Source organism: Anabrus simplex, chromosome 2 (assembly GCF_040414725.1).
Source record: "Anabrus simplex isolate iqAnaSimp1 chromosome 2, ASM4041472v1, whole genome shotgun sequence".
NCBI lineage: Eukaryota > Metazoa > Arthropoda > Insecta > Orthoptera > Tettigoniidae > Anabrus > Anabrus simplex.
The window spans coordinates 454,135,064-454,153,527 of NC_090266.1; the positions used below are offsets into that span (position 1 = coordinate 454,135,064).

Sequence of the window (18,464 nt, forward strand, 5' to 3'; positions counted from 1 at the left end):
CAGACAAACAGACAAACAAACAGACACGAAACGTAAAAACCACCGATTCGGTCTTGAGTTGACCTAAAACGGATAAATATCTGAAAAATTGGCAAAACAAAAGAAATTACAGACAGCGGACCCCCTACAATTTTATTTATATAGATTAGTACAAAATGTTATGTACGATAGATGTACAATAATAGTTTCGCTCGTTATGACGTGGTGTTTCAAACACCCTACGCAATGTAATAAAATTTGGGATTAGTGGATAAAATGATAGCTTTATTGACATTTGTAACGTGTATGTCGAATTCATTGACCTGGTGGTTTCGCGGGTTATATTGCAGGGAGCTGCTGAATTTGCTCTGGTGTGTTGTCAGTGTGACATTCGCGATATCTGAACTGTGCACTTTGGTTGTAATGTGTGGATCGTGCAGCGAGTAACAGCGTTACTTACATACAGTTGTTTAATAAAATCACCTTTCCCTGTCTGTGCTTAGAAACGCTAGTTAGTTCCGAACAGGTTATCTCAGTGCGTTACGGCACGGCAAATTTTGAATGCTAGTTCTGTACTCGGGAGACACGTGGGTTCGAATCCCCCGTCGGCCAACCTCGAGAGGATTTCCGTGGTTTCCCATTTCTGCTCCAGGTGAATGTCAGGACCTTTCTCAAGCCCACGGCCCCTTCCTTCACGTATATACCTTCACCCACACACAACACACTCACACGGCGGTACATGTAGCTTATCCCCATTGGGTGTACCAGAAAAAGCAGCCACAGAACTGGCGTGCCGAACATATGCCATACGAATAAAAACCCACGTTATTAGTGTTAAAAACTCGCGAGAAGTGTCTATTGATACAAGAGACTACTCGCATTTTATCTGGAAAAATTTATTCTTTTCTATAAGCAGCGCGATGAATCTAGTATTATAACCAGATTATTTACTGAAAGATATAAAATGGCACGGAGAAATTCAGTTAGGTGGAAATGTATGCTGTCTGGCGTACGTCAACAACTTGGTCTAATGGCAGACTGTGCAACGAACGTGGTATGAAAATTGTCATTTCCAAGTCTAAAGTGATATAAGTTGGGAAGAAACGTAAGAGAATTGAATGTTAAATTGGTAACACAAAACTGGGACGGGTGTATCACTTCGAGTATATTCTCCTAGGACTGCTGTATACTAAGTGAAATTGAATCAAGGTGCAGCAAAGCTGATGCAAGAAGCTCGCACTTGTAATCAACGGTACTGTCGTACCAAACTATACTTATAACGGTCTATTTTCAGAACGACTTTTCAGTACCAGATGAAATCTAGATGGGCTCAGAATACATTATTTATACATTGAAAGTAATAGGCATGGAAGTGGCGAGATTATTGCTGGTAGAAACAGGTGGGACCAATGGCAGGCGGGTTCTCGAAATGACGTGATAAAGGAAAAGTTATAAATAAACTGGGTGCATTAAGCTGACCGCATAAAAAGAATTCGATGGTGGAGTCAAGTGAGATGAATAGAGGAGAATAGATTATATAGGAAAATAATGGATTCGACCATGGAGAGTAAGAGAAGCTGAGGGAGAAAATGGTGTCAGTGTTTAGACTCGGTTTTTAATGCTTCATTGGTAAGAAATGTGGAACTGAACGAGATCACAAAGCTATTTGTAGACAAGGATTGTGGATACTCTTAGTTAATTTGCAGAGTCTTCCAGACTGAACGCAGTCTATAAATAATGATGATAATAATAATAATAATAATAATAATAATAATAATAATAATAATAATAATAATAATAATAATAATAATCGTACCAGGCGAGTTGGTGGTGCGGTTAAGGGCGCGCGATTGTGAGCTTGCATCCGGGAGATAGTGGGTTCGAACCCCACTGTCGGCAGCACTGAAGATGGTTTTCCGTGGTTTCCCATATTCACACGAGGCCTTAATTAAGGCCACGGCCGCTTCCTTCCCAATCCTAGGATTTTCCTATCCCTTCGTCACCATAAGACATATCTGTGTCGGTGCGACGTAAAGCCAACTGCAAATAATAATAATAATAATAATAATAATAATAATAATAATAATAATAATAATAATAATAATCGTGCCGGGCTGAGTGACTCAGACGGTTGAGGCGCTGGCCTTCTGACACCAACTTCTTAGGTTCGATTGAAGGTGCTCAAATACGTCACCTTCATGTTAGTAGATTTAGTCGGCACGTAAAAGAACTCCTGTGGGACTAAATTCCGGCACTTCGGCGTCTCCGAAAATCGTAAAGTAGTCAGTAGTGGGACGTAAAGCAAATAACAGTATTATTAATAATAATCATCGTATGGTCTCAGCTACCAACCGCAAATGTTTTAATCTGACGCCATCTGGCTATCTGCTTGTCAGTTTCGACGTTCCGTTTTAATCTAGGCCTACCGAATATCTCTTGGATTTCTATGGCTGAGTTTTATTTATTTTTTCCGGTAAACACCAAATGCCACATCGTACGGTATGGGGTGTCCAATGGACTTTGTTCCGCCCTTCAAAATTCCGACTACCTTTGCCGGGTTTTGAACACGTTGTCGTGGGATCCAGAGGCCGACACTATACCACGGATCCATAGAGGCAGCTAATGTATACTTGAGATATAGACTGGCGAAAAATGAAATCCCAAACACCAAGAAGACATTAGTTTAGAGGCATGCAATTAAGGCTAAGCAACTGTCCAGGTAACATATTTATTTGATTAAAGTTTCCAGGTCGTAGGTTCAAGTATGCGCGAGAAGATATGTGACATGGTGGTACATTAATAACCTCTGTACTTGCTATGATTTTGAATGCAAGTATGCAAATATGCATGCATTGTGTCATTTTGTTACCCTTGATCAGTCAAATCAGCAGTTGTCAATATGACACTGGATGATGCTGGATTTGTCATCTCATAATGTCCCATACATGCTCAATGAGCGAAAAGTCTAGTGACCTCGCAGGTGAAGGCAGCTGTTCAAAACTCTGTAGAGCACGTTGCGTGACAGCAGCAGTATAAGAACAAGTGTTATCCTGTTCGAGAACACCTCCTTGAATACTGCGAATGAATGGCAGCACAACCAGTTCAGTCACTTGTCTGACATACAAATCCTCTGTCAAGGTTCGTGGGGTAGCGACGAGAGTGCTCCTGCCGTCAAAGGAAATCGCTCTCCAGACGATAACTTCTGGTGTAGGTCCAGTGTGTTGACGGCGCAGACAGCTTGATTCAAAGCGCTCACCTGGCCTCCTCCTTTCCAACCTACAGCCATCACTGGCACAGAAATGGTTATCATCTAGAACACAACAGATCTCCACTCCGCCCTCCAATGAGCTCTAGCTTGACACCACTGAAGTCGCAGGTGGCAGTGTCATGGACACTACAGGTCATCTAGCTCGGAATTGCCCCTCAAATAATCGATTCGTTGCAGTTCACTGTGTCACTCTGGTGCCAACTGAAGCTCTAATGGTTGCTACAGTCACAAAACGATCCACTACAGCCATGTGGCGAATACGGCCGTCTTCTCTCTCCATAGTGGCCCGTGTGAGGCCGGATCCCGGTCTTCTTGAGACAGTGCCTTCCCGTGACCATTGTTGTCAACACCGATGCACTTTGGATACATCCCTATCAAGTCTTTCTGCAGTATCGCTTCTCAATATTCCTCTTCAATTATTGAAGATCCTTAACTGCTTGCCTAATTTGCAACAAGAACCTGTACACCTCGCTTAAGGATGGAGTGTTCTCAAAATCATTCCCGGGCTCTGTCCCATGTAGGCTTCTACGACGAGCTTCCATTAATTCCTTACACCGCCATGCTTTATGAGCAGCACGCAGATGCAAGTCTCATCCCCTCATTCGGCTTGTAATTCCTCATGTTGCTGACTCAGAACTGTGCACACTTGTCGACGACAGGCTCTAGTTATCTGTTTTGGTCTACATGTAATGGTTGAAACATACGGCTGCTGTAGCTGTGGCATAAGGATTGTATGTATGTATGTATGTATGTATGTATGTTCAGTCCGTCAGCGCTAACGCTGGTAGGATCATCAAGAGCTCTGCCATCAGCTGTCATAGATGGCCTAGGCATCACTGAGGAGGCGTACTAAGGAAATGAGGAGTGAGGTAGTTTCCCGTTGCTTTCCTCACCGAGCCAGGGTTGCTATTACATATCAGTCTGCCAAGCCCACTGAATTGCATACATCAACCGACCCTATGAGCAACATGTTCACACCATTCATAGCCGGGACTGGCTGCATAAAGAATGGCATTACTAGCATCGCTCATTCTTCAGTCACTTTCATATTGTCCAAGCCAAGGATAAGACTGAGACAGATCTATGAAAGTAACAAAATTGCTCTAGCCTATACCAGAAGACACAGAGCACTGTAAACACTAGGACCTGCCAGCAAAGCGACACAGTAATTTTTCATGTGTGTGTGTATTTGTGTACTTTTGTATCAATATGGTTACATGTAAAGAAGCTAGATTTACTGAAGACTATTTTCCTTTGTTTCAGTTTATAAAAACATGACGATTTGCCACAGAAGAGATATAGAAGCGGCCTAGTATTTGGTATTATTCTGCTTCATAATTGCTCTTAGGAGAGTTGAGCATGTTAAGCCCCCACCCCCCAAAAAAGCATCTTATTTTTCACTTCATGCTATACGACTATCTTTGAAGTAATTGTTTATTTTCCTAGTACACGGTGATTACAAAGAATGCTGTTCCGCGCATTTTATGCAAACGCCGTGTTGAACACATTTAATTATATTATATGAGAGAACATATCGATGGCTGAGAACGAAAGGGTTACTACTAAAAAATATATTCTTGAGAGTTTTCCATTAATGTATATGGAATGATACAAAAGTGTGCAGTGAAAACGACATTACTTAATTTTTTGTTTTTTTAAAGAACGTACGTGAACCAGGTATGTGACCTCTACAGGATTGGTCGTACTAAGAAATAATCTAAAAAAATTGATATTTCGCGTCGTCAGCTGCTGAAGTTAGCGAATCAGATCGCTTCGGGTGTGAATTCAAGCGGGCTTTGCGAGGCGGTGTTGCGTGGCCTAAGACGCACTTGAGAAGAAATATGGGAGGGACTGAGCACCGACCATGCCTTAGCAGGTATGCTACGTGGCACCGGCTGGAACCACGGTATGTTTGTGTTTGGTGCTGATTTATCGGTATGGCTCTCAAGCCCGTCTAAACCAAACCAGACCCCAGGGCGCAACAGCCCCCCCACAGGCCTTGGCCTACCAAGCGACCGCTGCTCAGCCCGTAAACCTGCAGGTTATGAGGTGTCATGTGGTCAGCACAACGAATCCTGGCTGCCGTTATTCTTGGCTTTCTTGACCATCTCACCGTCAGATAATTCCTCAATTGTAATCATGTAGGCTGAGTGGACCTCGAACCAGTCGTCAGATCCAGGTAAAAAAATCCCTGGCCTGCCCGGGAATCAAACCCTGGAAATGTGTAGGCACGTTACCCCTGCACCGTGGGGTCGGCAAGCCCGTCTAAGCCACCTCCATATTTAGCAACATCGCCGCGCAAAGCCCATTTGAATTCGCCAGCGAAGCGGTCTGGTTGGCTAACTTCAACATCTGATAAAATAACAAGGGCGCGAGCTATGGAATTATGACCAACCCTCTAACTCTCATGTACCCGGTTCACGACGTGTCCGACCACTCTGTATAGCTTATTTCCACATCTACTATCTCCGAAAATGTTACAGCACAATGTATTCATGCCAGGAAGCACTTTTAAGGATTTTCAAAGCTCTGATATTAGCCGCTTGGCCAGATTATAATAAATGATGCAAGAAATTTGTATACAACAGTTCGCATAAACATTGCGTAAAATTGTACTTTTGAGAGGCAGTGATACAAACTGCTAAAACTTTAAACTCTTCGCCTGAAAAATAATGGATTTTGAATTTTAACCCTTTCGTTCTCGGGCATCGATATGCAGGAGTGCCGTAGTTACGAATGTGTAATGTACACCCCTTACGCATGCGCTGTCTGATAACGCCCTGGTCTAGCGCTCGTAACAGCTGTTTCTCATGCACGCAAAGTTGTCAGTTAGCTCGTGACCTCTACATGCCTGGTCTAGCTCATGTGAGCAGAAAGGGGTTGTGTGTGGAACATCTCTAATAGGCCAAATCATTGTGACATACCGTATCTAGTACGATGTGTCCGTCCTGTGCTCTCAAATCATTCTTAACGTATGTCTTAAAATATGAAGCCACTTACTTCTCAACTTTCGGTCTCAGTAGGGACAAGTTTCTTGTACACAACGTGGGCGAGTAGCTTTTTGGCAGGTTTGATCCTGGCTCAGTCATGTGGTATTGAAGATGCTCAGATACGTCAGCCTCGTGTCGTAGGTTTACTGGCACGTAAGAGAACTACTTCGGAACAATATTCCGGCAACTCGGCCTACCCGAAAACAATAAAAAGGAAATTAGTGGGATGTAAAACAAGTATCATTATTTAAAATAGGAATCCTTCTCCCATTGCATCCTGTAGATGTCAGTTCTCCAAAATAATTAGCATATAGAGGCCATCATTTTAGCTAGTGTAAGTTACATATAAATATCTACACTATTTGACTTCTTCTTCTTCTCCTCCTTGTTCTTGTTATTACCATTATTATTATTATTATTATATTTGTTTTACGTTACCCCGACGCAGATATGTCTTATGGCGACGATGGGACAGAAAAGGCATAGGGATGGGAAAGAAGCGTCCGTGGCCTTAGTTAAGGTACAGCCCCAGCATTTGCCTGGTGTGAAAATGGGAAGCAACGGAAAACCATCTTCAGGGCTGCCGACAGTGGGGTTCGAACCCACTATCTCCCGAATACTGGACACTGGCCGCACTTAAGCGACTGCAGCTATCGAGCTCGGTATTATTATTATTATTATTATTATTATTATTATTATTATTATTATTATTATTATTATCCTCAACCTGATTTCAAGGTATATACATAAATATCATTTCCCTTTTTCCTTAATTTGACATTACCTGCTGCATCTAACCATAAAATAATATGCAAAGTTCATTTCTTTTTTGACTTTCCTAGCCTTACCGAATACAATTTATTCTTCTCGTTAAAGAAAGACTAGGGTTGACAAAGAGGGCCCTATACCATTACAATTACGATTCCTCTTAACCTTACGTTTCTGAAGAAATGTATCATTGTCAACACGTCTCACAAAGTTTACAGTAACGACAGCATTAGCTTGGTTAGCAGGCTTCTTCAATCTGTGACAGGCACCGATCATCTCGTACGTTATATTAACGTCTAGAGTGCGACCAACGTCCTTAATAACACAACAGTGTTTTCATTTTGTTTCTCGGGAATATCAAAGACGTCCATAGTGTTACCCCTACCATATTGCTCTATACCATCTAGGTTTAGATTTAAGTCTCTAATTTGTTTCTTAAAGAAAATTTTTCGTTATTTAGTCCCTCAGTCGTCGCCGAACAGGCATTAAATACTTCCCCTCGACATGTCACAAGTTTTGGCATATCATCTGGTTTCTCATGAGTTAATCAAGAGACTTACTGAGATCCTTCTCAGTATTCCTGTTCGACTGTTGAAGAACTTTAACTGCTTGGCTAATGGTCAACAACAACCTGTACACCTCGCTTAATGATGGTGTCCTCAAAAATATCCCGGGGACCGTCCTATGTAGGCTTCTACGATGAGCTTTCATAAATTCCTTACACCGCCATGCTTTATGAGCAGAACGGAGATGCTTCACATCGTCCTCTTTCAAATTTGCATATTCATCATGAAATATATTACAATATTCATTGCTCTGAATTTTCCAATTAACCTCAAGTCGTGACACTGGCTTTAAGCAAACGCTACATGTTCTCGTCTTGATCAGAAAAAATAATTTTGATCGGTTTACGATAAATCTATCTATCTATCTATCTATCTATCTATCTATCTATCTATCTATCTATCTATCTATCTATACAGAGTGGTCGGAAACAACGTGAACCGAGTATGTGAGCGTTAGAGCGTTGGTCATACTGATACATAATTTGAAAATATTACGTCGATAACTTGCGCCGTTGGCATTATATCAGCTGCTGAAGTTGGCCAAACAGATCGCTTCACGGGCCAATTCAAATGGGCTTTACGGGGGTGGTTTGCTAAATCTGCACGTGGCTTGGTCGGGCTTGATAACCATGTAGAGAAATTATCATCAAACTCTAACACACCGTGGGTTTCATCCAGTGCTACCGTAGCGTGCTTGCTATGGGCCGAGCCTATCAGCAGGGAGGTCTTTGTTCAAGACCCCCCATTGGAGAAGTTTATCTCTTGTATTAGCGCTCCTAAGTCGGTCATAAACCACGAGCAGATTTAGCAACACCACCTCACAAAGCCCGTCTGAAGTCGTCCACGAAGTGATCTGATTGGCTACATTAAGCAGCTGAAAAAATGACAACGGCGCGAGATATGTAATTATTTTGTTGCAATAATTTATCAGTATGACCGACGCTCTAACACTCATATACCCGCTTCACGTTGTATCCGACCACCCTGTATATATATATATACATATAAAATGCGAGGTTTGTCTGTAAATTACTCAGAATTAAAAAAGAATGGCATGTCTGTATCGGTCGTGTCCACAGAAACAAGGAAATGCACTTTTTAATTTCCCATCATGTCTGTCTGTCTTTCTGTCTGTCTGTCTGTCTGTCTGTCTGTCTGTCTGTCTGTCTGTCTGTCTGTCTGTCTGTCTGTCTGTCTGTCTGTCTGTCTGTCTGTCTGTCTGTCTGCAATGTATGTATGTATTGTACCTTACTGAATCGGCAAACAAATAAATCACTAAAACAAAGTGAGACATCACGAAATAAGCAACAATTTATCCTATTTCTTGTCCTCTTTTGATCTGGCTAGTTTAGCGGCATCGCCCGCGGAACGTCCGTAATTTTGGTCTCCAAGGACCACCAAATAAGAACTCTTAAAGATGTAAGTAGGACAGGAATTGCATTTGTGTGGGTGAATGAGGACTAATATTTGCATGAAAATACTTTAATACTCTAAAACATAAAAGATGGACAAGAAAAATAAATTCCCTTAGATAACTCGATACAATTTCTATTATAACTAGTGTTGTTAGCCATCAAGTGGCAACAGAACATAGCCTGTCTAAACAAGTCAAAAATAATTAATCTTGGAATCATCGGGGCGTTACATAAACACTGTACTGTATATTTAAATAAGTTTGAACAGACTCGACTATCTGCGTCGTACTTAAACATCCTGGTACATGAGATAAGCAACAGAGATCTTCGCATATATGAAAACTAAGATTAAAATTATACCCATTTAAATTTGGGATTAATCCACAAGAATGCTTAGTTTAGGATTTTCTGATACCCCCAAAAATCCACTGAAGCTAATGTGAGCCCGATATCATGATCAAAGACGAGGATTGAACCTCTAAACCCCTAAAATGCATACGTGCTTCCCCTCTAGTAATGTACAATAAAATGACAAACATGAACATTGAGACACAACTAAACAACAACAATAAACAAATCGCAAATATTCCACTGGATATGAAATAAACACACAAAATACACACTGGTCTTGCGGGAATGGTGATGTAATCACATCTCTGGGTCGTTTTCTGGAGCGACGTTAATTGACCTTACCTTACTGAGGGAATGGCAAGGTCGTCTTACCCTCGCTGTTCCAAACAATAACATACATCTATCTTCAGAAACACATAGCTACATGGCGAAGCCTCTTTCACATCTGCTTATCGTCACATAGCTAATGGGTCCCCTTTCCGCCTAACAGTCCAAGGCAGCACTCATCTGAGCCAAATCTCATCCCTTCACTACGGACAGGCTGCGGGCTCGTATGGCCTCTCAATAACACAAAATAGCATGTCTCTCTGGTCTGGAATCATTTTCCTCAGACTCGTAATTCACAGGCCTACATGTTTGACCTCACTTCAGACCATTCAAAATATCCGAAATATACTCAGTAAATCTATTTTCTTCATGCAACGGACCCCGGTTCATGCCACGAGCATAGCCATGTGTTAGCTTGCCGGAATTATTACGAAAACCCTTTCTAGTGCAACGTTGAGACTTAGTATCCTCAGCCTCTTCTGCGTATCTGAAAAGCTCATGCACATTAACATAACATGGAATTTGTATACCTTATTTCGCCTCGCACTCCAGTAAGAGTCTCCGAATTCGATACCTATAAGACATCCCCATCCTTTAACTTTCAATGATCCTAGCTCCACAAGCTTCCATAAATTAATCTCCAATAAGAGTAACACAACTTTACGTGACTATAGACCAAACTTAATTTAATCCTAATACAATCGTAACGTACGCAAATGATTTAAAGCTAAATAACACGGAGAACACATGCGTTAGTCCTCAGCATATATAAATGATCACCATTAAGGCATAATGAACGATTATTTTACAAAGATAAATATGCGAAGCTGAACTGTCCCTCTCTAATGCTAAAAGCAGAATCTGTTCAAACTTATCTGTTACATTGCGACCTCACGGCTCCTCCATGCTGGACTGTGATATGGATTTAGCGCAACATTTTCCTAGCGTCGTCTTGGTAAGCTGGTCCTCGGTTCAATTCCATGGTATGGTCCATCGTGCTGCCGTTTGCGTGAGCGCTAGTTTGTATGAATATGTCGTGCTTAATCAGCTCTTGTCGTAGATTCCCGTACCGTCAATAACTACAATATTTTACGCACACAATTAAGATGCCTGTTTGCGCGCTCCCGTCACTCCTAGTTCAGCATATCGTGGGTTAGTACTGAAGAAACTATAGAACATGCCTCCCATCCGGGCTTATAGTTCGTCCTAATCATAAGTTGAAAGTATTTGTTAAAAATTGTAGCATGCAACTGCACACCGATTTCTGAATCAACGTTTATTAAAATATTACTTCCTAGCACCGCGTAATTGCTACTTTTTCAGGCTACGAATGATAAAACTGACCGACACTATATATTCTAATACTGGCTTTGTGTAATTGCTACAAGCTCACGACACACCCTGTCTCATCGTCTGCCTTCCAAATAATGAATCCCATCTCCTCTCAATGCTCTTTATATATGTTCTTGACAGAGACGCCACACGCGGGGAAACCCTATGATACAAGCGCTTCTCCTTTGTGCAAACAAACGCTTGGTTCCCACGCTCATCCCGCTCAAATCATACTAAGAAAGGCAATTATACTTAGCATTTCGGATCAGCTCGAAGCACACAGTAAATTACTACAAAATTTGCTGTTATTTAACTTTGCCGCAATTTGTTCACAGGCGTAATTCACGTCATATTTCCATACCTTGCCAGGGCCTGCTTCATTCCGCGTTTCTTCTCATAAGTGTGGTATCTGTCAATATCCAAACAGTATTCGAGTCGTTCTATCCTTTACCCTGGTTTCTTTGCTCTCTCACAGATCTTCCCACGCCCGGTCTAGCTAGCCTTCGAGCTCCAAGCTTCTCCTCGCGCCTTTCTAGATTCAACTCCCGGTAAAACGTTTCTGATTCGTTAAATAATCTCTCTATCACCATGAAACGATTATTTCAGTATGTATGTATGTATGTATGTATGTATGTATGTATGTATGTATGTATGTACGCACATCACGAGAAAATGGCCGAAGAGAATTTAATGAAAATCGGTATGTACAGTTGGAGAATAATGCACTACACTGTAGACTATAAATAATTGTATTCAGTCTGAGTGAAATGGTAGTTAAGTGGATGGACTCAAATGTAATTCTCAAGTATCTACATTTTCTTCCTCCACGGAGTCAGAACCTACTTCCTCTTTCCATCTCTTCCTCTCATGACCCTGTTCCATGTCCCTCTTTCTATCCTCTATTCTACGTTTCCCTTTCCTGCCCTTTGTTCTGACGTCCACTTTCCTCTGTAACACCTTCCCTGTTCTATCTTCTTTAGTACCAGCAGTGATTCGTACCCATTCCCAACAGATACATATCCAGAAATGTCCTTCCCCTTAAAACATTAGCCCTTCTCCTCTCCGCAACTTGTCCCATTCCTTCCTCTGCCTTCTTCTATCTGGCGTACCCTGTGTGTTGTTTGAGTGAGACCTGCCTTCATTCCGTCCTCATTTAGTAGCCTAATTATCTCCCCTAAACTCCCTATCTCGTTCCTCATACTCCCTAATGCCCATTAACCTCCGCAATCCCTACACCTGTATTCCTCAGCCATTCTTTATTCACCTTCCATATAAATATAAAACATAATGACAATTTCAAGAAAAATAAAATAGCGAATTCCGTGAGAAGAACACAGATATCAAAGGAAAGAAATGCTGCATACTGCACAAGGATTACATTACTATAAAACAAGCACGAGACTGACTAACAAAATAACTACACTACATGTCTACTTAGGCGTATCCTAATTATAACGTAATTGGGAAGAACAGGTTAACGTAAAGTGGGGAAATGTATTTTAAACTGAATGCGTAAATACGTTGACACATTATTATTATTATTATTATTATTATTATTATTATTATTATTATTATTATTATTATTATTATTATTATTATTATTATTATATCCTACTACGGCTATCATAAATTTAAATTGCCGTTAAATGCTGATATTTTTTAAGTATTAAACAAGGATTTCCCAACAATAAAGTAAAATAATTAGTAATAACATATTACACTACTTCTAAATAGCAAATTGAACGGAATAATATGTTAAATGAAACAATACATGCGTATTTAGAACTAAGTACTTTGATATTTATATGGATTTTTTCCTACTAAGCCGTAACAGATATTAAAACTATCCTTAAATGCTGAAATATCGAAAGTACAGGGGAAGATATCTAAATAACGACTCAATAACTTCTCTCGAAACTATGCCGTAGACTTGAACTACGTGAATACTCGTACGAGTTTCACGCGGATACTCATACGAGTTTCCTGGTCCAAAGTGCGCAGTCATACGTCCTCTGTCTGCAAGTCAACAACTTCTCATTTCGTGTGCAGTTAGTGAGCATTTTACGCAGGCTACATTCACTGATTCCCGGTCTAGGAAACCAAGAATAACGACCGAGAGGATTTGTCACGCCGACCACACGACACCTCATAATCTGCAGGCCTTCAGTCTGAGCAGCGGTCGCTTTGTAGGCCATGGCACTTCGGGGCTTTGGCGCCATTGGGTTTGGTTTGTAGTTTCTCTGATGGAACGCTACACAATACGCGCTGACATTTTGGAATGAATATGCACGTACTCACTCAAGAGCTGATTAAATTACGTTTTGTTTGCTAGTTTCCGATTAAATATCAGATTCAGATGTTAACTCTTGCCTCAGCCTCGTTCAAGCTCTTTGCTGTGTACCGGTACCGTATATTATTTTTATGTCTATGTCATATGATATATTTATTCTTCACGCCCAGCTAAGCCCACGGCGTTATGAAAATGAAATTGCGTACGACTTTTAGTGCCGAGAGTGTCCGAGGACAAGTTTGGCTCTGGAGATGCAGGTCGTTTGATTTGACTCGCGTAGGCGACCTGCGAGTCGTGATGAGGATGAAATGATGATGAAGACCGACAGATACATCCAGCCCCGTGCCAGCGAAATTAATCTATTATGGTTAAAATTCCCGACTCTGCCGGGAATCGAACCCTGTACCCCTGTGACCAAAGGCCAGTATGCTAACCATTTAACCATGGAGCCGGACACGGCGTTATGAAATACAAATAACATGAGACCACTCAGGTTCGGGAGGGATGTCGAACTGATTATTGGTTGCGTTTCCGGCGTCATTCTAATGCTGGATTAAGGTGAGGAACTCTATACTATATAACAAGTGAATATAACCATTGGCCTGTTGGGAAATATATCAAGAGAAAAGGTTCCTTAGTAAATAAAAGCGAATCTATAATGAAGTAGAAGCTGGACGTTGATGTTTGTGGAGATTTAATTATCATCGTACAATAAAGGACATTCTTGTTAATAAAGATCGACTGATATCGATTACATTCAATAACAGACGAATTGACGAGTTCGTAAATTTTAACAATGCCATATATGCATTCCACAACTCGTTTACAACAATTAAGATTCTTAAAGCCCTAACAAACATTATGTAACCCGATAAAATAATCCTACAAATGAGTGTAAATCATAACAAGTTTAATTTAAAAAATAAATGCTTTCGTTGAATTTAATCCTTATCGTGTCATGTGATTAATTAGTGTCGTCTTTCTTTATTTTCCTTTAGGCAAAAGATTCCTGTCCCCAAGAGATATATAAAATTATCATTTTAAGTAGTAAATATTAATGCTAAAACAAACTAGCTAAACTTGAGGTGGAGTTTGCACAAGTATCATAACGCTGCCAGAGATCCTGGAAAAGAAACAATAATACGACAGCAAGAATAAATATACAACGCTCGCTCCTCCTGCACGAGGATGTAGACAAAAATAAGAGTAAATGTCAAACAACCACAAAATAAACATGCACATACAACAAACATAAAAATAAAGTACACAACATGCACACAACGTGGGGTCCACGAGGTGTATTAGAGCTTTACTTCCTCTTATGTTACTTCCTTGATTATTGTTTTTATATCATTGTCATGCTACACAAGAAATAATGGAGATCTCAAATACTGTAGGTAAACACGCTTCTAATATCTGTACATGATGCGGTTAGATTTCATGTGGATGACTTTAATATCCCGAAGTTTTAAGCCTGAAGCTCATGCAGAAAAGGAAATAAGCGGTGTCAGTTCTGCTATAAGAAATGCATAGGGTGCATATAGGCTACTAGCAACGAAACAAATTATCGGCTACTGTGGGGAGTCCTTCTAACTCATACAGTTGTTAAAACATAGCCTGCAATGCTGTTCTTGTTTAAACTGCTAGTTTATCACGCTTATCACCCTCGATGACAAAGTCCATTATTCTCCTAGATAAACTATCCTCCTCCATTCGCCTCATATGACCCTACCGTCGAAGCCGGTTTATGCTTACAGCTCCATCCATCGAGTTTATTACTTACTACTTAGCTTTATCTGCTCATTTCGAGTACCTTTCTAACAGTGTTACCTTTTTTATGCTAGTTGCTTTACGTCGCACCGACACAAATAGGTCTTATGGCGACGATGGAGCAGGAAAGGGCTAGGAGTGGGAAGGAAGCGGCCGTGGCCTTAATTAAGGTACAGCCCCAGCATTTGCCTGGTGTGAAAATGGGGAAACCGCGGAAAACCATTGTTACCAGCGATCATTCTCGCTACTTTCATGTCTGTTATTTCTAACTCACCGGAATTATTGAAAGACGTATATCAACAACATACTCCAGGAAGTTCCACATAATCCTTCTGAATTATTTTCTTCGTACCAGTTTTCTTCAATTGTTTTTGCCGGTTTGAGTGGCTCAGTAAGTTGGCAGGTTCGATCCTGGCTCAGTCTGGCGGATTTCGAAAGTGTTCAAATACCATCAGCCCCGTTTCGGTAGATTTATTACCCCGCAAAAGAACTTCTGCTGGACAAAATATTCCGGCACCTTGGCGTTTTTGAAAGCCATGAACGTAGTTAGTGTGACATAAAACCAATAACATGATTATTTTTCAAATGTTTGTTAAATTACATGTGTCATAGAAACGAATCTAAAGCATGTTGTTTATATTAAAGAAATGCACTGCCGTGCAAACTTTCAGGAAAATATTTTTATAGTTTGTGAATTATATTGAGAGGAATGTGTAAAATTAAAGAATGATAGAAAATGAACAATCATAAACAGAGTGTGACGTACTTATTGTAGCTATATCCATGGGCATTTACAAACATACCTTTGTGAATAGTGGAAATGATTATTTTCCGGATTAAAGCAGAAAGTATATTCTTTAATGAAAAATAAAATGAAAAATATAATTGAATAATGAATTTTCACGACCGCATTGTAATCGAAACAGACTTTCAACGTATTAGGTCGTGTTACGTACATGTAGTACAAACATACCTTTGTGAATAGTGGAAATAATTATTTTCCGGATTAAAGCAGAAAGTAGCTCAGATCCTTTCAAACAGAACAAAGATGGCCTAGGCCACCATACCTCAATTGGTAGAGCAACCGACGCGAAATCGGGAGGTTGTGGGTTCGGATCCCACTGGTATCCGGCTGGCCATTTTTGTTCTGTACTTAACATCTCTTCAACACGTACTACATGTACGTAACACGACCTAATACGTTGAAAGTCTGTTTCGAAAAATATAATTGTTTGAACAACATATGTGTACTTCCCCCTTAATGTTCTCATCTTACAACATTACCCGTTACAACGAATTGACTTTCAGCATCACTGCTGTCTGTAGTCCTTGTCTCATGTTGTGTTTTGAATGACCTCTGTTCTCATTTCCCAGGGCGACCGACCCCGCGAGTAAGTTGGTGGCAGGCCAATGCTCTTCTAGACGACTCTTACGAGCAACTGCCGGATCGAAGAGTACAGAACGTGCTACGCCTAGAAAAACTTGAACGCCGCCAGCTGCACACCGTACTCACATGCCAGGCCACGAACAACAACCTCGTGGCACCCATCTCTAGCACTGTCACGCTCGACATGAACCGTGAGTACCAGGATTTAAAAATGTGTATTTTTGAAATTCATTAATCAAGTATATATGTTATTTTCTCTTCAACTGGTGCGTGTCAGTGGATAATTGGATGAATTATTTCTTCTTCAATGTTTAACCGGTTTAGGAATGCTTCTTCTATGTTAAGCATAACTGTCGGTTTTGTAAATTTTAGCTGCTATTATTATGGATTGAAATACAAATTGAATGAATCGAAACAGGGTTTAATTACGAAATCAAGAAACCCAAGAGAATATCTTGTAACGTATAAACATGATTAGCTAAGAAAAGAATGACTCTATAAACAGAAGAATTACAGATATCAAACTACTCCTCATCAGCTGTCCTTCATACCCGGTAAAAGCGAGTAAATGAGTGAACAACCATTCTGCAGTCAAGATTTTCAAAACGGTCGTTCCTCCTGTTTCGACTTTAGAATATATTGTAATGTCTTGCAATATTTATGGTTTTCTACAATACAATTATTCTTTCAATGTTAATTACCTTATCATAGTTTAGGTTGTGCGTGAAGATTGGAAAGAGAGTAAAATTAGTCTAAAATTACAAACTCTATCAACCGTGGAAAAAAAGAAGCGGACTTCTTCCATAACTCTGAGACGCAATTTACCTCTGATTGTTCTGTGAATATTCCGTTGTCCTTGTGAACTTCCCTAGCACTAATTCAACATCTGTCAACGATAAGAATTCCCAGGATGAATAGTGTAAAAATTGATGTTCCAAAATTGAAACGACAGTCCGAAACAATTTGAAATAATGTGCTGTAGCTGTTTGTGAAGGACTTCATCAAACTACCCGTCTATTTGTCTTCGAAATCTATCTGATAACCGTGAGGATGTGTCTCTATACTTAAAAGTGGTTCAGATTATGAATGAAGATGCCGTATCCTACATGTTAGGTGATAACCCGACATTCGTCTGGAATTGAAATGAGAATGGACGCAACAAACGCTTCTAGTATTTAACCCACTACACTTCTCTCTTGTATTATCATAGGATGAATACATTCTGTTCCATTTTCGTGTTAGAACTGCAAAATGAATCTTTACCAAACAAGCGGGAAGCGGCTAAGCTAACTACTAGGGATGACCATAAATGTTTACTTAAATAATTTCGTGGTTTTAACTTCTTTTTTAATGTCTCACCATCCTTTATCATTGTATACATGGGTAGTTTACCGGTTATATACTGGCAGTGTGAAATTCATATCGAAGTAAGCATATTAGCTCATGTTGATCATCTAGCTGTAGGAAGCTAGCAATTTGACAAGTTTTGACTTGAACGTAGTAGGTATCGGAGGGAAGTCATGATTTCAAACCATCGGTTGAAGACAGAACGGAATACTTGGTAAACTGAGTTTGACTGGGAGCATCGGATCAGTTTACGCACCAAACATCTGTCAGGATGGTAGTTCACTCACAACAGACACTGCTCAAAGTGTACACTCCGATTTTGATGAAACAAGTGTCACTGCACTTTCAACATGATGAACATTTGCCATTTTGTCGGGAATCATCTATTGACAATGGCGAAAATGTACAGTAGACATTTTGCTATAATGTAGTAAATGCCAAGAAACTCGAGAAAATATTTCAGTGAACTGACGATGCTAAATATTGGTGGCCATAATGATAATTAATATAAACACCAACCGCAGATTGAGACGTGAAAATATTCACATTACTGATATTTATTTTCAACTTCAGGTACATTAATAGGTGCTTCTGTGGTTTTAATTGTCATGTAACCATTGATAAGCATGGTTAATACATTGAATATCAATTGAATAAGAGATACCTAGCTTTTT

The 18,464-nt window shown here is 40.2% G+C and overlaps 1 protein-coding gene across 1 annotated transcript in view; it reads left to right on the top strand.

Moving 5' to 3' along the window:
* The window catches only part of LOC136863574 (uncharacterized), a 503,819-nt gene extending 487,141 nt beyond the window's left edge, over positions 1–16,678 (top strand). The window contains exon 7 of the mRNA XM_067139955.2: positions 16,431–16,678. Within this exon, the coding sequence (XP_066996056.2) occupies positions 16,431–16,678 (248 nt within the window). The remainder of the gene's footprint in view (positions 1–16,430) is intronic.
* Positions 16,679–18,464: the final 1,786 nt, after the last annotated feature.